The 20193-nt window shown below is 50.9% G+C and overlaps 1 protein-coding gene across 1 annotated transcript; it reads left to right on the plus strand.

The window, feature by feature from the left end:
- Nucleotides 1-5872: 5872 nt before the first annotated feature.
- On the plus strand, nucleotides 5873-10235 carry BDKRB2 (bradykinin receptor B2; the record flags this gene model as incomplete). Its single annotated transcript, XM_081229844.1, has 2 exons — nucleotides 5873-5922; nucleotides 9146-10235. 2 exons carry the CDS (start codon nucleotides 5873-5875, stop codon nucleotides 10233-10235), a joined length of 1140 nt encoding a protein of 379 aa, XP_081085970.1.
- Between the last annotated feature and the right edge of the window lie 9958 nt (nucleotides 10236-20193).

Raw genomic sequence — 20193 nt, forward strand, 5'->3', positions numbered from 1 at the left:
GTGGAATTTCTTCTGGGAAACCTCAGTTCTGCTCTTAAGGCCTTTCAACTGATTAAGCCAGGCCCACCCAGATACTGGAGGATAATCTCCCTTACGTAAAGTCTGATGAGGAACTTCAATAACATCTACAAAATGCCTTTACAGCGACACCTAGACCAGTAGTAGATTGAATAACTGGGGGCTGTAGCCTAGATATGTTGACACATAAAACCAGCCATCGTAGGGCACTTAAGGAGGAGGTTCCGTGGAAGGGTTGGTGACTCAGCTGGTGTCACCTTCAGGCAGAGGGCCGAGAAGGGCACTCAGGCAGAAGGGGCAGCCCCAGCAAAGGCAGAGGTGGTGGGAACGTGAGAACTATCCTTGGGATCATCCTGACGGAGCCCCGTGGAAATACATTACATACGAAGGGATCGGAATCGAGGAATGGTTTCATAAACCACAATATACCAATACAATGCATTCTTTTAAAGGCATCCTTATGACAGCAATGGAACCACATGGGAAAATCCCCTTGATGCGATATTCTACGTAAAACCACAGGAGATGAAAAGCTGGTTGAGTGTGGATATAAAAAGAGCTGTTTGGGGATAGAACTCTGAGAGATTCTAGTATTTTTAAAAAAATATTTATTTATTTATTTGGCTGAACGGGGTCTTAGCTGCAGCAGGCAGGCTCCTTCATTGTGGCATGCAAACTCTTAGTTGCAGCATATGGGACCCAGTTCCCTGACCAGGGATCGAACCCAGGCCCCCTGCACTGGCAGCGTGGAGTCTTATCCACTGTGCCACCAGGAACCCCGAGATTCTAGTATTTTTAAATGCCCTTTACTGTGGTCATATTATCTTTTAAGACAAAAAGGGAGATGTTATTTTTTTAAGGGGAAGGAGTGGTATTAGGAAATCAGATAGAGTTGCTCATTCCTTAAAACTACAGAACCCGAGGTGAGGGAAGCAGGATGTGCTGAACAGAATAAGCGAACAGTAAGAAACAGGAAACAGATGAAGCCCAGCAGGAGCCGGGGGTGTGTGAGGGGGAGCAGTCAGGGAGGCACACTGCCGTCCTCGGCTGCAGAAAGCAGGTGTGGAGAGGGGCTCCGCTTCTCAAGGCTCCCCCCGCTTCCCGCCACCCCACCTCCACCCCCGTGTTTCCAAAACATTCCAGGCCCACAAAGTGTCCAAACGCAAGGAGGGCCCACACGGACGTCTAAGGTTGAATGGATCTTCTGATCCAGCTCTTTAGGTGTTCCTGGAACCGAGGTTGAATTCCCCGAACCCCATCCTTCCCCGACAGACAGCTCTGACCTTTTCTCAGGGAAAAGGCGAAAAAGCCCCTTGGAAACTGTACTCAGGCCACACTTCTCCCTACAGACAGCATCCGTACTCAGCGATCACATAAAGCAGATTTTAGAGGAAAACATTTATTCCGGGGAGAAGTCAGGGAAGGGCTCTGAGCTGAGATTCAGGAGACCTTGGTTCTTTGTAGCTCTGGCCTTGACTCCAATTTGCTGGGTGGTCTGAGAGATTTTACTTATTTATGGAGTAAATATTTTCCAAGAGACTGGGATGTGCAAAACACAGCAGCAGGCACGGCAGAGGGTGGAAAGATGAGCGAGGCAGGTGTATTTAATATAACGGGACAGGAGCATGCGTGCATCCACACACAGACACACACACAGAAGGCTATCACTGTGAGAGGGGATGCCAAAGGCGAAAGGGGACCGCCCTCCCGATAGGATAGAACTGTGCGGTCTTAAGGGTTCCCCTGGATCAGCAGGCTGGTGATGTCCCAGCGACACACTCATCTCTCCATCCAGCTGTGGAGCTGTGTCTGAAAACCTCAGCTGGGCTGTGGGTGGGAGAGCAGGCCACGTGGGGGGCTCCTGCAGCAGACAGGCCCCCCTGGGAAGCGGGGGTGAAGCAGCGCCCATCCTGGACACGTTCACCGCATGCTTCGTGCATTGGACATGGATTCACTCATCTAGTCCTCACAGCCACCCTTGGTGGTGAGGGCTCTTTTTATACTAGCCCCCATTTTACAGTTGAGAAAAACGAGGCACCACGAGGTTAAATAATGACCCGATAGAGGGGGACCCAACTCCAGCTCTGGCTCCAGAGCCCGTAAGCCTGACCGCGGGGCTGGGTTTCCCGTTTGTGACGTGAGTTTCCAGCTGGACTCCTCAGACTGTGTTTCCCTCATTCGGTCATTCCATGCACAGGCTCTGACATCTATGTCACCTGTACAGTTACTTCTTTAATAGCGGCTCACTTCTGAACTGGTAACTCCATATCACCAACTTAAATGGGAAATGAGTATCATCTGTCACCAAAAAAAAAGCCTGTAAAAATAAATACAATGGACCATAAACAATCCGGTTAAAGTCTGGCTAGATTTGGGGGCCAGCCCAGGCACTGGGCCTGCTGTGTTTGTTGAAAGGTGGGTTATAAACACCAGAGAGGTGCTGAAGACACTTTCTCCAGGGCTAACCCAGAGGAGTGGCTCAACGATTCAAGGTTATTTACCGTCCAGTCCACAACCCTCGCTTTGGGAAATACCTCCTATCTCCAACACACCGCCACAAAACATGGGGCATGAGTTGGCTACAGGATCAGGGGCTCCATACAAGGCAAATCCTGGCCCTTGAGAAAGTGACGCTGTGTGTCCTGGAGTGGCCACAGCCGCAGAGCCCTCAGACATGGATTCTTGGGCAACCAAAATAGACTCCCTCGGAGACTAAAATGGAAATACTCTCCAAAGCACCAAGAGCCAGTGTTTATGTGATTCAACCAAAGGAAATACTTTTAAAGTAAGTCTTCTTGGACCAATTTCTGAGGGAGAATGTTGGATGTTTCTTCTAAAGCATCAGCTTGCAAAACAAGGGGAAAGCCCAGCTGCGGAGTCATCGGCCCAGCGCCCCGACCCAGACACGAGGATCAGAGTAGAGGCAGGAGGCGGCATGAGTCCATTCCCTCGCCCGACCACCGCTCCCACCCCCAGCCGTGTCGGCGAGGACACCGAGGCCCAGGGGGCTAAAGGGACTCCCTCAAATAACACCCAGAACCTCACACCTGATCGCCACCACCCTCAGCGCCGACATGCCCGCCACACCACGCCTGTGCCCTCCTCCCGACAGTCCCTTAAATAGTTCTCTGACATCTGAGTTTATAATCCCAAGATATATTAGTCAGGGTCCAGTAGGAAAGAGAGGGCACATTCAAACCAGCTAATACTGGGTGGCGGAAGAGAATTTTAACAGAGGGTCTATTTTCTGCCTGTAGACAGCGCATGGGGACACTGCCAGGGCCTCAGAGCTAGAGCAGCAGAGGCCTCGGCAGACGACCCACTCGTCCCTTCCTCCCTCCGGGCCTGAGGCCTGAGGTGGCACTTATCAGCATCACTGGACAGCGAGTTGGAAAGGGCCCCGATAGGAGCTGTGAATCGGTCCAGGCCCAGCCAGCCCCTGGAGGCCCCCAAAGGAGGGAGCTGGGAGCCGGCACCCCATCCTCATTCTCCTCCCTCCCTCGGCCTCCTGCTGGTGCCCCCATGGGCCAAAACCCGTGGGAAGCCAGATGGCAGCCATCTCATCCCCAGGGAGTGGTCCCCGCACTCCCAGGACAGGGCTGGGGAGAAGCAGGGGGTGATGGATGCTCCCACACGTGGAGCATCCAAAGCAGATGCAGAGGAACTAGAGTCGCCTCAGACTCCTACCTTCTCCCTGGTCCTCAAACTGCCTGCTCTCTGCACATGTGAAAGAGAAAAGCCCTCAACGTTGTTTTGAACAGGAAAGCCATGTTGACAGTCCTTAGCAAACAATTAGGGTCCAGTTGGGCTGATCCTGCCAGATCTGGGGACACCTGGCCGTGCAGACCCCTAACAAGAGGGCAGACAGGGAGGGCTGCCACCTCCCCAGGGTGACCGAGTTGGGAGACCCTGGGTTAGCTATGTGGCTGTCACTGTCCTGGTGGAAATGGTGACCTCAGCAGGCAGGCTGAGGTCCCTCGGCTGGACAGAGAGCCCCATGGGGGCAGGGGAAGCTCGGCTTCACTCTTCCCCACCAAATCTCCAGCACCGGAAAAACACTCAATAATTGCTGTTGAGGAATGAATGATCTGAATACATGACCTCTGACCTCTAGTTGAATTTTCTTTCCATGGGCCCAGCAGGGCCCCTCAGAAAAGCATTCTACTAGGTCTTTCTTTTCTCCCCCTAACCCCCCTCCTCGAAAAATCAAAAGGACTTTCTGTGCATTGCATCTCCGGCAAGTGCTAAATCCTGACCTCAGCTCAGCTTGGGGGTTTGGGGAAACACTTTCTGGGTGCTAACTGAAGATCTTTGGCTTTATTTCCTGCTTACCAACCCAGTTTTTTGGTTTTTTTCTTTTCCTAATGTGTTCAAATTTCCAGAATTGTCTGCTAACTGATCTCCACCTCCCACAACTGCATTGGGAGATCTGGGCTTCTGGAAGCCAGGTGTGCAGGGTCTGCACAGACTCCTCTAGCTGAGAAGCTGCTGAAACCTAGGGCAGGGCAGATCCGTGGCTAAACACACACACGCACGCACACACACACACATGCATGTGCCCAGCTTTTCACACCCTTCCCAGACAGCAGCCAGAGGTCACGTGGGATAGTGGTCCGAGCTCCAGGTCTGGCACCAGAAGGGTTGAAGTCCCACCTCCACCTCTTGCCAGCAGTGGCACTTGGATAAGTCACCCCACCTCTCTGCACCTCGTTTCTTCCTCTGCAAGGCAAGCGTACAGCCAATGCCTACCTCTCTGGATGAGAGTGCAGTTGAACTTGAAGAGGGAGAGGGAGGTTGCGTCAGTGCAAGCCCCATGGGGCAGAAAGGTCGTCACTTTTCCCCGGGGCTCAGGTGAGGACCCGGCTCAGAACTTGAGAGCACGTTGCAGCACTGACCACAGCTGTGGATTAGAAACACTCCTCTGTATTTGTCTATTAGGCTCGAAGGCCCTGGAGATCCTGTGTCTAATTCATCTCCACTGCATCAGGACGAGCCTGTCCTCCAGCCCAGCCCCCTCCCCGAGTTCCAGACCCACGTGCAAGTCTCTAAGCACTTCAAACTTCACAGGTTCAAGTCTAAACACATGATCCTGTCTCTCCAAGTTAGCCCTTCCCATTCATCCCCTTCATAGGACACAGCAGCACCGGGACGGGGTGGCAGCATCCTTGATCCCTTCCTTACCCTCATTTCCAACCTCTCCATGTCCAATTTTGCTCCAGACATGTCAGTGTTCCTCCCTAAACACCTCTGGAATCGGTCCTCTACAGTCTCCATCATCCCGTGCCTAGAAAAACGGGCAGCAACTGCTCCTGCTCCCACCACAATCCAGCCACCAGGGCCTAACACACATCCACACCCAGCATCTTCCTGCCCCAGGGCCTTTGCACCTGCTGCTCCTTCTGCCCAGACATCCTCCACCACCATCCTTTCACCCAGCTTACTCCTGCTCCCCCTCGGGTCTCATAATAAATATCCACTCAGCCCCTGCCCGTGGCTGGATTAGAACCCCACATTCCATGCTGTCATGGGACCTTGCATTTTATTTCATAGGATTTATGTCAGTTTTCAGTAATTTAGTGATTGAGTTATGTCTGGCTTCTCCATGAGACCATAAGCCCCCGGAGGACAGACGCTGTGCCTGTTCTCACATTACGTCCTGGCACCCAGTGTGTGATGGATGCTTAATAAATATTTGTTAAGTGAAGGCCTCCATTTCTCTTCCCTAGTGGAGAATGCATGTGTTTTATGGTCCCCAGTCCCACCACCTAACTGTCTTTTCTCCTCCAGCCAGCCTGGGCAGGCCGTTACTCAGGTCCCCCTCTGAGTCCAAGTGTTCTCTGCCTGGAAGAGATCAATGATCCAATCTGTTCATGAGGATGCTGTGCCCACCACTGCCTCTTTCAGCTGAGTCAAGGGGGTTCCTCGATTTACTATTTATGGGGCAGAGGGGAGGGGACAAGCTGGAGAACACCTAGGAGAGCACGCCCTTCCTCTCCGGGCCAACACTTGAAGCAACAGGCAATGGTAACCCAAAGACAAAAGTTCTCAAGGGCTGGTGAGGCTGGTGTTCCAATCCCCAAAGGCCTGTCGGGGGCAGAGGGAGTGGATTTTTCTGTTTGAGGGAGGGGTGTGCAGGAGGAGAAGCACACACTACACAGATGGTCACGTGTGAATGACCCCAGGTGAACGTGAAAAGAAAGAGATTGAAATTCTGAAGTCAACACAAGAAATCAGACAGAGATGTGGCATGTCTCCAATGGAGATGGGACGTCTCCAGCACAAGGCTGACCTCTGGGGAAGGTCTGAACACTCTCAAGAGATAATGTGGGGGGAATTGATCCCGAGTGGAAGCAGAGGAAAGGGAGAGTCAGTCCTGAGGGGGGCAGGGTTAGGAAGACAAAGGGGAGCTGGGCCCAGCCGGGCCTCTAGGTCCTGTGTCAGGTGTGACCTACTATGGACATGACCAGATGGCCATCTCAGCTGGGGCCATGGAACACGGGCCCTCTAACTCCCGGTCAAGCACTCCCCAGGCCACCTTCTAACGATCCTGTGGCTTCTCAGAGCCAGGTATGGGCCAGGTGCCATCCCGTTGGCTAGGGACTACCTTGTGGGGGAAATTAACAAGCAGCATGTGGTGTGACACTTGAGTGTCTAGAGAGCTGGACCATGAGAGACAGCGCCCCAGGTCTGGGGCGCTAAGGAAACAAGTATTTTGTACCTGCAGAAATTGGGCCAAAGCCTGGACCAAGGGGACCGTGTAGGGGAGGTCTTACCTTCAGAGGCTCTGCAGAGAAGCCTGCCAGTTTCCATGGGTCAGGAATTTAGGGTCCAGTGGGGATGGCTTGTCTCTATTCTGTGATGTCTGGGGCCTCAGCTGGAAGACTCACAGGCCGAGGGAACAGAATCTAACCGAAGGCTTCACTGGGGCCAGAGGATCCATGACCAAGGTGGCAAGTCGGTTCCTCTCCATGGAGCCTCTCCATGTGGCTGCTTGAGTGTCCTCACAACATAGCAGCTAGCCTCCCCCTGAGTAAGCAGCCCAAGAAGCCAAGGAGGAAGCTGCAAAGCCTCTTATGCCTCCGTCTTGGATGTCACACACTGTCACTGCCGCCATGGGTGGGAAGCAAGTCACTAAGTCTGGCCACATTCACTGGAAGAGGACTTAGACTCCACCCTTTGAAAGGAGGAGTATCGAAGAATTTGTGGACATATTAAAACCACCATCCACTAGGAGGGTCTTTCCAGAGCGTATTTCCAATAGGGACAAAGCCTCACTTTCTCAGCACCCACTGAAGACTGCCCTTATCCCCTTATTCAACCCCATCACTTGCCACTTCCCACCTCCCCATCCAACATCTAGTCCACCTGCCAGAACACACCAGCGGCTTCCCCACTCCTGTGCCTCTGCTCAAGCTGCTCCTTCTGCCTGATCTGCCCTCCCTCCTTCTTGGCCCCTGTTGACATACTCTTCATCCTCTGAGACCCAGCTCCAGAGTTACCTCCAACCTCCTCCCCCCACATCTGTGTCCCTTGCCCCTCCTCCCACCCCTCAGCACTCATCGCGCACACTGGTTCGCAGGTGTTGGGAGCTTGGGCAGGGCAGGAGATGTGTGGTGTTCCCCTCTGGGTCCCTAGAGCCAAGGTGGAGCTCAGCACAGAGGAGATGCTCAAGAAACATTTAAAGATAAATTGCATCAGTGAATGAGTTCATCACACATCTCCAGTCTGGCCCCTCAAAGCCAGCCAGCTGCTCCAGGACATTTTCTGGGAAATCCCAGAGACAATCAGCAGATTCTTTCCCATGATCTATTGCTCAGCTCCTTCCCCACGAGCCTACCCAACAATCAATTGCCCAGGAAGAGCCCCTCCACCTCCACCTTCCTTCATCCACCCCAACGGAGCACTAGGAAAGTGCCCAATTAGTCCTGCCCTTTGCATTGTGCTTTTAGTTTTTCAATGTGTCTTCATACCTACTCTTTGATTAAACCTTGCAAGAGCCATGCAAGGCAAGCCAGGGAGACAGCAAGACTCTATGACAATAAGGTGGAAGCTCAGAAAGGTCAAGCAATTTACCCAAGACAACACAGCTAGGGTTGGAGCCAATGTCTATCAAAACCCCATGCCTATTTGCTGAAGTCGGAGAGGAACTTCCAGAAAGTGAACTGCCCCCTGGTCTGAGTCTCACCGCTGGTCTGAGTCTCAGAGTGAAAGAGGAGCCAGTGGGTTAATGATGAAATCACCAATATAAGAGCAAGAATCTGCCAACAGTGGTGCTGGAGTTTGACATTGGTTATTTTAATAAGTTCGCAAAAAACAGGTAATTATTCATGTTTACTGAATCAAGTGCAGTGCTTGGGGCTTTCTGCACCTTGTCTCAGGTCCCCACCACAACCCCGAGAAGATTTTGTTATTCCCATTTTACAAGGTAGAACATTAAGGTTCAGAGAGGTTCATTAACTTACCCAAGGTCACACAGCTAACGAATGAGCCAGGACTGAACCCAGAGGACTGTCTGGCTCCAAAGCCCCTTCCCCTCCCTTTTCATCGAGCAACCTCTGCTCATCACCAGTGCTCCACTGACGGAAGGTACGGAGGCCTGATGCTGCCCTCTGCCGGAAGAGACAGGGAGTGGGCAGGTGGACAGTGGTCTCCAAGCCAGGCTGGAATCTCCCTGTCTGACATGATATCACTTTTCTCTTCTAATAAATTGCTCACCCATGGCCAGGGCACAAGAGGCTGAAAGAGACCAGAGCCCCTGGTGGGGGTGGCCCTGTGATAAGGAAGGAATGTGCTGTGTATCCTCCCATCATGGAAGCTTCGAGGAGGTCCAGGGTCTAACACTCATGCTTGTTAGTCTGGGTGATGGATGCTGGTCAAGTACACATCCCAGGGGAGCCTGGAGGCGAAGAACAGGAGCTCTCAGTTTAAGCCCAAGGAGCAGAGACGCCTTTCTAAGACCCTGGGGACACAGGTGCGCCTGAACTGCCTCTGAACACCGCACAGACAGGGTCTGAGTCTCACCCCTGACTTTGCCGTCTGGAAGCATCCCCCTCTCCTTCTGCATCAGTTGTTTCTCCTTTCTCTTGTGACCCTGAGGTGTAACTGCCTCTTTTCCACTTTCCTGCAGCGCCAAAATGTTCAACGTCACCTCGCAAGTCCTTGAACCTGCTCTCAACGGGACCCCTCCCCAGAGCAGCAGCTGTGTCGACTCCGACTGGTGGAGCTGGCTGAACACCATCCAGTCCCCCTTCCTCTGGGTCCTCTTCATACTGGCAGCTCTCGAGAACGCCTTCGTCCTCAGCGTCTTCTGCTTGCACAGGAGCCGCTGCACGGTGGCGGAGGTCTACCTGGGCAACCTGGCCGCGGCCGACCTGCTCCTGGCCTGCGGGCTGCCCTTCTGGGCCATCACCATCGCCAACAACTTCGACTGGCTCTTTGGGGAAGTTCTCTGCCGCGTGGTGAGCACCGTGCTCTACATGAATCTCTACAGCAGCATCTGCTTCCTCATGCTGGTGAGCATTGACCGCTACCTGGCCCTGGTGAAGACCATGTCCATGGGCCGGATGCGCGGGGTGCGCTGGGCCAGGCTCTACAGCCTGGTCATCTGGGGCTGCACGCTCTTCCTGAGCTTGCCCATGCTGGTCTTCCGGACCATGCAGGAGTACAGGGCCGAGGGCCACAACGTCACCGCCTGCATCATCATCTACCCGTCCCGCAGCTGGGAGGTCTTCACCAACAGCCTCCTGAACTCCGTGGGCTTCCTGCTGCCGCTGAGCGTCATCACCTTCTGCACCGTGCACATCATGCGCGTGCTGCGCAACAACGAGATGCAGAAGTTCAAGGAGATCCAGACGGAGAGGAAAGCCACCGTGCTGGTCCTGGCCGTGCTGCTACTGTTCATCGTCTGCTGGCTGCCCTTCCAGATCAGCACTTTCCTGGACACGCTGCAGCGCCTCGACATCCTCTCCAGCTGCTGGGACGAGCACGTGGTTGACGTCTTCACGCAGATCGCGTCCTACGTGGCCTATAGCAACAGCTGCCTCAACCCGCTGGTGTACGTGATCGTGGGCAAGAGCTTCCGCAAGAAGTCGCGGGAGGTGTACGGGCGGCTGTGCTGGCAGGGGGGCTGCGGGGCGGAGCCCAGCCAGACAGAGAACTCCATGGGCACGCTGAGGACCTCCCTCTCAGTGGAACGCCAGATTCACAAACTGTCGTAGTGGGTGGGAAGCAGGCGGTGAGCACATGTCACCAGGGCTACTAACGCGGGTGACGATTGTTGCACAGTGATTCTCAGGCTGCGCCCCAGGAGGAATGGAAGGAATCCCAAGTGTGACCTTGGACAGTGAGTCGGTGTCTCCAGTAAATTCCTTCCCGGCTCAAGTTGCAGATGACAAGGCTGTGAGGTTGGAGTGATCTGGGACACAGCCAAGGGCTCCAGAAACACAAGAGTATTATTGTTCTTATTTGCCGCCACCTCTAGACCAGTCTGCTGCTTCCCAGGAGTGGAGGGAGCCTGGGCGCAGGGACAGGAGTGACCGAGCTTCCCTCCCTTGTGGTGTCCCACCTTGCCCCAGCATGACAGCTCAGATCTCCAGAAATGCCAGCCAGCTTTGGTGCAGCTGCTGAGTGCCCACGCAGGGCTCGGCTGAAGTTTTTTTTTTTTTTTTTTTTTTTAAATTTATTTATTTATTTTTGGCTATGTTGGGTCTTCGTTACTGTGTGCAGGCTTCTCACTGTGGTGGCTTCTGTTGTTGTGGAGCATGGGCTCTAGACATGCGGGCTTCAGTAGTTGTGGCATGTGGGCTCAGTAGTTGTGGCTTGTGGGCTCTAGAGCCCAGGCTCAGTAGTTGTGGCGCACGGGCTTAGTTGCTCCGTGGCATGTGGGATCTTCCCAGGCCAGGGCTCAAACCCGTGTCCCCTGCATTGACAGCTGAAGTTTTGCCTTGGGTTTCTTTAATCCACTCAGCTAGGACTTTGGAGGATGATTTCTCAGGTTAATGAAGGTTAAACTCTGAGAGATCCATGGTGTGAACCCGGAGACCAGGATTCTTTCATTCCCCTCAATGGAAAGACAAGTGGTCTGTGCCAAAGAAGAACCCAATAAGCACTTATCCAGCACGTGCTGTATATGCAGCCTTGAGCACTGTGGGTAAGAGAAGAAAAAGAAAGTACAGTCTCGGTCTTGAAGGAACTTGCAGACTCATGTGGGGATAAGGCAGCACCTGCAGCCACCAGAAGGCTGTTCTAGACATGGTCAAGCAAGGCACAGTGGGCGGGCAGAGCAGAGGGGTGAGGAGAGGCCGCCCCAGCTCAGCCTCTAACTAGTTGCACGTGGCTGTGTCCCTGCCTCGGTTTCCTCCTCTGTAACACGAGGCTGTTGGGGGATTAAAGGAGCTAACAGGCATAAAAGCACTTTGACAAATGAAAGGTGCTATGTAAATGTGAGGCATTATTACGCCCACAGAACAGGAATAAATTTATTATAAGGAGAAAGACACAGGTTCAGCAAAGGGGCCGTAGAGGATAATCGGTAGCTAATGGTGTGGTGTAAAGCGCCCATCAGTGTCTGACACATACTAGGTGCTCAGTGTTAGCTCCCTTCCACCACCTGTCCTTCGCATCAACGTGCCCACACACACACACACACGCGAGCACGCGCACACACAAGCATCTTCAGTGGAGGTGGGAGAACGCCCTCCCCAACCCGTAGATCATTTGCCCAAAGAAGCAGCTGCAGACGGGTCCGCGGCTCTGCCTCCTGTGGGCGGGGCAGGGGCGGGTCGTTGTGCCGAAGGGCGGAGTGGGCAGTGATGGACGGGGCGGAAAGCCGGTACCAGGTGTCGGGCAGGATGAAGCTGGACCAGCATCCTTGGCCAGAGGCTTAAGACACAGCCCTAGCCCCAAGCCCGAGGTCCTCCAGGCAGAATTCGTTTCTTCTTTTTCTACACGTTTTATAATCTGCCTTCTGTGGCCGGCCCACGTGGAGATAACGGAGAACGCACCGCCCAGGCGCCAACATCAAGCCCTCAGAGTCAAGGCAGGGAGGCACACTCAGTAGCAATGGAGTTCGGGACGCGTAATGCAGGCAGCGCCCTGGAAGCACTCACTCGATCAGTAAATGGGTGATTTGTTAGCGGGCTGTCTCTCTGGAGAGGATAGAACCTGGGGGACCAGGAGGATTTAGATGGCAAAGAGCCCATAAATACTGCCCAATCCAGCTCTGGATTTTAAAAGAAAAAGAGTCACAGAGGATTCTTCCCCATCCCAGCCTTTGTTTTGTGCTGCTCATACCCCGCTGCCCAAATAAACATACACACTTCTAGCTGGAGAAAGAAAACAGAGGAAATAAGAAATAGGAACCATTTAGCATTAGAAAGAAGCAGGAACCATTTAGTATTAGAATGAAGTTAAAGCATGTGCATATTGTGAGTGAGGTAACACAAAAGGAGGCTGGGCTTTGGAATGTGTACCACTGATTCATCAGTGGGTGTGTATGGTCTGAAGGTCTCCTATGAGCAGAGCCGCATCACAGCCCTGGGCCCCTAATGGTCATTTAGGGTCCACCTGTGGGCTAAGAAGCAATCGGTCTGTGGGAAGGGAACTGCCCCGTGGGTTGTGTTGCTACCATGGTAAAGAACATCTGTCCTGTGAAAGGTCCGAAGAGCTACTACATTGTAAAGAGGAAGCATTTCGCAAACAAGGAGAAATGGATGAACCGCATAAACATGTGTTTTTGTCCAGCATAATAAAGGGATGAGGCATTTTTGCGCAGTTCTTTCATTTGTTACAACTCCCGAAAACCTGAGTCTTGTCACAGACACTGCCGTGGCAGTTAGAAGTCTTTGGGCTGGGGGTTCCACTTATTTCCACTCAACCTACTTTAGGGCTTCTATAAGTCAGTGGTGTCCAAGCTATTGTAATTGCGTATCCATATAAGTAAAAAAATTTTGATTATATGTACCCAATACGTACACTTATTTACATGTATTAAAAGGTACATTCTAAAATATACTCAAGTACAATCTAAGAAATTTCAACAGGGTTTGAATATTTTCTCCCATCCCATATTCCTACACTGGTGACTCATTACCAAGCACTCATCAGGTGCACATGAGGCCCCATGAGGCCCTAGAATCATAAGGATGACTGTAATTCAATCATCCATGCATGTGATATATATCTATTAGGTGCCTTCCATTTGACAAGGTCTAGATCAAACAGTTGTCTAACTACAGCTTGCATACTACCAGTGACGGGGAACTCATTACCCACTCCATTTTGAGGTCCCTTCATTATTCATGCATTCATTCACTCATTCATTTATTTAAAAAACTTGCTTTCTGTGTCTACAGAAATGACACTGCTCTGTCTCCGCATCCATCAATCCATGCTAGAAACCTGGGGCTCATGGTAAAGAGGAATAACCTTCTCTGTTCTTCCTTACACCTAGAGAATCAGCACCTCTTTTACATTCCACCTAAGTATTTCCTGGATCTATCTGCTTCTTTCTATGTCTAATCATCATCTCTTATTGGTCTCCCCATCTCTGATATTAACTGCCACCATCTCCCAATTCATATTCTCCACTCTTCAGCCAATGACGTCTTTTAAGAAAGCAAAGGCAATGATAGGGAAGCTATACATGTGAAGAACATGTAAAGAACAGCGTTTAAGAGCCAAGGCTTTGGGATCAGGCAGACCTGGATTCCAGTTCTGCTTCTGGCTCAGACTCATTTGCTGTGTGGTTTTGGGCATCTCAGTTATCCTTTCTGAGCCTACATTCCCTCATCTGTAAAATGAGGATAGTAATGGCATCCACATCATAGAACTGTTAGCAGACTTAGTGCATGAAAGTGCTTGCTTTTGAACTTCTGGCCTCCTGCACCATGAGAGAATAAATTTCTGTTCCTTTAAGCCACCCTGTCTGTGGTACTTTGATCTGGCCGCTCTAGGAGACGAATACAGATGTTTTAACAATTCTGAGTGCGTGCTCACCCACCAGGTGCCCGTCACAGTCCACACACACTCCTTCCCCCAACAATGGAGGAGGGAGCCAGACACTTTCTTCAGGTCTCCTGGGGTTTCGAGATGCTAGTTGGTGATAGAAGGTGTCCTAAGAAAGAATGGGATACACCATCTTACAGAATTTTAGAGATTTCTTCACAGGGAAGATACTGAGGCCTCTCTCAAGGTAACATAGCGTGTTGGGGGCTGCCCAGGCCCCCACAGTGTGTGCACCACAGGCCTCGACACACCGTGTCTACTGACCCAGGGCCAGGGCTGCCCTGTTTCTCTCCTTCCCCCTAAGGCAGGCCAATTCCAGGAGTCTCAGACCGGGTTAAGAAGAGGCCACAGGGCCCAGCTCCCAGCTTCCTGACAGCTTCACCACCAAGCCCACCTTGGTGGGACGTTGTTTATAAACAACCCTGAAAAATGGCCCAAGACGGAGCTCTGAGGCTCCTCTGGACGCCCGCCTCCACGCTGAGTCACCGCACGGCCCACTCAGGGCAGTCAAGTACGCCTGCCTATTCCTCTCCCCAGTCCTGGCCAAGGCAGAGGACAGCTTATGTAACCCTGCTGTGCTCACGCTACCACCGCCTTGTGCAACGGCCAAGTGATGAAACCAGAGCAGCTCCCGCTGGCTGCCGACGAAGGGCCTGCTACATCGCCATCTCACCTGATCCCCAAACTCGGAGAGGAGGCCCACTTCACAGATTAAGAGACGGGGTCTCCTTGGGGGGCTGGGGGAGAGATAAATTAGGAGTTTGGGATTACATATACACACTACTGTATATAAAATAGATTAAAAAAAACAAGGACCTACTGTATAGCACAGGGGACTATATTCAATATTTTGTAATAATCTATAAGGGAACAGAATCTGAAAAAGAATAGACATATTTATGTGTATAACTGAATCATTTTGCCGTACACCTGAAACTCACACAACATTGTAATTTAACTATACTTCAATTTTTAAAAGTGATTTTAAAAATCCAGAAAAAAAATAATGACGAAACTGAGGTCCCAGGAGATGGTATAAAAAATGGCCCAAGTTCACCCAGCTCAACCGTGCTGGAGCTGGGATTTAAACCCCCGTGACGTGGTTCCTCGGCCAGACCTGCCCACCCTGGCTTCCGCATCAGACCTCAAGGACCAGGGTCTTGCTTTGGAATCAGATTCTTTCACAAAGTACCAGTCCCCTTGAGGAAGACAAAGCAGTGAGACCCCCGACAGCTTGACAGCTGAATGGCCTTCTGGGCTAGTCCGACCCCTCCCCCTCGGCCTCCAGCCGGAAGAAGAGAACCTCTCATTGGGCAACCCCTCCCCACTCCATTAGTTGCCCAAATTCTTTTCTTCCACTCAGTCCTGACCTCATTTTCTTCTAGAGCTGCAGGGCTCCCCTTCCAATGTTTAAGCTCTTTTTTTTTTTTTTTTTTTTGCGGTACTCGGGCCTCTCACTGTTGTGGCCTCTCCTGCTGCAGAGCACAGACTCCGGACGCGCAGGCTCAGCGGTCATGGCTCACGGGCCCAGCCGCTCCGCGGCACGTGGGATCCTCCTAGACCGGGGCACGAACCCGCGTCCCCTGCATCGGCAGGCGGACTCTCAACCACTGCGCCACCAGGGAAGCCCTAAGCTCTTTTGATGCCATTATTTCCTTCTGCAGAGTTTCCGAAAGTTTCTCAAAAAACAAAAACAAAAACAACAAAAGAAGAGTCTGGCTCCTGATTGTTCAAAAGAGTCTGAGAGGGCTTGGCGCAGTGGTTGAGAGTCCGCCTGCCGATGCAGGGGATGCGGGTTCGTGCCCCGGTCCGGGAAGATCCCACATGCCGCGGGGCGGCTGGGCCCATGAGCCATGGCCGCTGAGCCTGCGCGTCCGGAGCCTGTGCTCCGCAACGGGAGACGCCACAACAGTGAGAGGCCCACGTACCGCAAAAAAAAAAAAAAAAGAGTCTGAGAAATGCAACTACTACATCTTTCTTGTGGGGCTGCATAGCTGCATACTGAAGGCCCTGGGAAGACCTGCAGGCAAGAGGCCAGTCCACTCTGCTTTGTCTAATGCAGGGCTTTGTCTAACCCATGGGCTCCCGGACTTGATGGGCACAGAACCTTCTTCACTGCCTACTCCTTCCTACTCTGCTTGCCCAGTGTCTCCTGCTCCACCTGAAGCTGAAATGTTGGAATTCCTCAGGCTTCAGTCCTAAGCCCTCTTCTCATCTCTCTACAGGGCCCACCTAACTAATCCCAGCCAGGGTCATGACTCTAAATATCATCTGTGATGCTTAGTCTTATGTGTCAACGTGCCTGGGCTCCAGCACCCAGTTATTTAATCAAACACAAATCTAGGTGCTGCTGTGAAGGTATTCCGTGGATGTGGTAAACATCTCCTATCGATGGACTTTAAGTAAAAGAGATTATCCTCGATCATGTGGGTGGGCCTCCTCCAAGCAGTGGGAAGGCCTTAGGAGCGCAAACTGTGGTTTCTTGAAAAAGCAGAAATTCTGCCCCAAGACTGGAGCTTCAGCTCCTGCTTGAGTTTCCAGCCTGCTGACCTGACCTACAGATTTTGGATTTGTCAACCCCTACAATGATGTGAGCCAATTCCTTGAGATAAATCCATAGATAGATAGATAGATAGATAGGTATGATAGATGATAGATAGACAGATATGATAGATAGATGATAGATAGATAGATGATAGATGATAGATAGATGATAGATGATAGATGATAGATAGATGACAGATAGATGATAGATGATAGATAGATGATAGATGATAGATGATAGATAGATAGATGATAGATGACAGATAGATGATAGATGACAGATAGATGATAGATGATAGATAGATGATAGATTAAGAGATAGATAGATGATAGATAGATGAGAGATGATCGATAGATAGATAATAGATAGATAGATGATAGATGATGATAGATAGATGATAGATGATAGATAGATGATAGATTAAGAGATAGATAGATGATAGATAGATGAGAGATGATCGATAGATAGATAATAGATAGATAGATGATAGATGATGATAGATAGATGATAGATGATAGATAGATAATAGATTAAGAGATAGATAGATGATAGATAGATGAGAGATGATCGATAGATAGATAATAGATAGATAGATGATAGATGATGATAGATAGATGATAGATGATAGATAGATGATAGATAGATAGATGATAGATGATAGATAGATAGATGATAGATGACAGATAGATGATAGATGATAGATAGATGATAGATAGATGATAGATGATAGATAGATAATAGATTAAGAGATAGATAGATGATAGATAGATGAGAGATGATCGATAGATAGATAATAGATAGATAGATGATAGATGATGATAGATAGATGATAGATAGACAGATCATAGATAGATAAATAGATGATAGATAGGTGATAGATAGATAGATAGATAGATAGACAGATAGATGATAGATAGATCCTATTGGTTCTACTTCTCTGGAGAGCCCTGACTGATATACATGTACGCCAACAACTCTCTTCTGAAAAATCTGCTCTGATCTAAATGCCTACTGGAAAGCCACTTAGGTATTTCACATGCATCTCCAACTTAAGTCCAAAACCAGACTTTCTGATTCTCTTTTTAAGAAACATATTCCTCCCTTCATCTCCCCCATCTCGGTAAATGGTACCACCCAGTTACCCCTACAAAAATCTGTGATGCTTCCCTCCACCCCTGCACCACGAGGCACCCCTGGTCCTACCTCCAAACAGCATCTCAGACCCATCCCCGTCTCTGGCTCCTCTTCCCGCCTTGAACCCTTCCAGCCCATCTGCCACACAAGAGCTAGGGTGACCTTTCTGAATGTTTAAAACCCTTTGGTGGCTTCCTATTTCTGGTCGATGTGCCATCCAGATGCTCCTTAGGGAATGAGGGACCTGCTACCCCAGCTGCCAGGGAAGCTGCCGGCAGACAGCGCTTACCTTAAGCGCTGCTTCACCCAAGGTCATGCCGTCTTCCAGGGCATCCTTCATCCAGTGGCTGAGAGAAGGTAGGAAGCCCAGCCCTCTTGCCCCGACTCAGACAGCTTTGAAGCGTCATCCCATCCAGGAATTTTCACAGGTCTTCGGAAGCTTCTCTTAAGACGACGCTGCAGCTCAGTTCTCCCTTTGCCCGATCCTTCCTTCCTTTCACTCTCACAGGTCCTGATCCCTTGGACCTCCTGCACCCTGCGATGCCACTGGACATGGGAAGCTCCAAACTCCATCAGCCGCTGTCCCAGGCTCTGTCTGGTCTGGCCCTGCCCAGCGTCCACCTCCTCTCCAGCCCTTCCACCTTCTGTGTTACCGGCTGCACTAAGCTCCTCCGGCTCTGCAATTGGTTTCTCCTGTTGCTCCCAGTTTTCCCTCTGCCTCCCTGACCTCCCTCAGTACAAGTCCTCATACCCTCTCTGCTTCGTGGAGCACTGCATCCTGAGCTGTTTCTTCATAGAACGCACCACAATTACAATCACAGTTGGTTTTCTCTGTTTGCTTGTCTGTCAAGGGTGACCCTGAGTCTTACAGGAAAGGTGAAAGTTATCTTCCACATTCGGTTCCCCTGTACCCAGAGTTTGCAGCTCAAAGAAGCATCCCCCACCATGGGGGCCAACATGACCTATGTTAAAGACAAATGCTCACAGCATCAATTCCATCTCCATTAAATACATCATATGAGAAGTACTGGTTTCAAAGGAAGAGGAATTTTACTTCATGATCCCATTTTTTGCAGTACATGTGGGCCAGTTAGGCATCTAGGCTGACTAGAAAATGGGTACTTTCTCCTAGATCACACAGAGAAAAGTCATAAAACTGGGAAAAGCTACATCAATATATATAAACATTCATCTTACCCTGTGAACATATGTATAAAGTGATATTGACAGTTTCCATGCATGTGTATGATCTTCAGAACTGCTCTCAAAGCAGGGCATGAGCTCAGATAAAGAAATCGAGGGTCAGAGCATTCCCAGGATTGTGTGGGTCACACAGCTCCCTTCCAGGAGTATTGCAGGTGGACGGCCTCCCCCTCTGTACCCACTCTCTCAGATCTGAAACTGTTTAATTCCCTTTCCTGCGCCAAACCAAGAGCCTTTGGGGGCACACCTGCACAGGGCCTGCCCCAGGGTAGGAGCTATGTGATCTCACATAAAGAATGACTAAATGGGGCGGGGTGGGGGAACGGCTAGAACCTGGGCTTTCTGACTCCAAGTTCCAAGTGAGTGTTCCACAAACACATCTGTGCACATGTGTGTTTATGGTATGCATGCGGGTCCTTCCATCTACAATGTTTTTCTCAGCTTGCCTGCCTTCCAAACTCCTATTCGTCTCTCAAAACCCCACTCAAATATCCTTCCACCATGAACCTTTCCCAACTCTGCCTTGAGCAGAATTAAATCCTCTCAGTCTTGACACTCAGCCAGAACCTTGGCACTTCATTGCCACTTTGCATTCCACAAAGTATAGTCACTGGATGTCTGCCTGTCTTTGTCCTCAGCCAGACCAAGAGCTGCTCAAGGGGACAGCATTCACCTTTGTCCCTCCAGCGCCCACACAGGACCTGGCACCCACAAGGGGTTTGGGACATGCATGTTGATACAGAGACAAGCTGTTGATATTCTTGTATATAAATAAATAGAATTATGAAGTCATTCAGCAAATATTTATTAAGCATGTGAGCCCTGTTGTAGGAGCTGGGAACATGACTCTAATCAAAAGAGATAAACCCTTTGCCCGGTGCAGCTCACATTCTGCTGGGAGAGACAGGAAGTAAAAGATAAACGGATGAACGTATCCAGGTGATGATAACGGCTGTAACAAACAGTGAAACTGGGCAAGCGGGGGAAAGGCTATTTCAGGGGAAGGCTCTCTGATAAGGGGGGGATGTGTGGGGACCAGAAGGACCTGAGGGAGTGAGCGTGCAGGTCCCTATGGGAAGGGTGCTCCAGGCAGAGAGAATGGCCAGTGCAAAGGCCCTGAGGTAGGAGACAACGCGGCTTGTTCAAAAGAGAGCGAGGAGGCCAGGGAACAGGCGGAGAGAGTGAGAGAGATGCTCAGAAAGGCATCAGGGGGTGGGGCACTGTGGCCTTGAGGGCCACTGTCAAATCTTAGTGTCCTCCTGGGCCCGAGACAGGACATGCCATGGTCT

Source organism: Mesoplodon bidens (assembly GCF_964165515.1).
Source record: "Mesoplodon bidens genome assembly, chromosome: 3".
NCBI lineage: Eukaryota > Metazoa > Chordata > Mammalia > Artiodactyla > Ziphiidae > Mesoplodon > Mesoplodon bidens.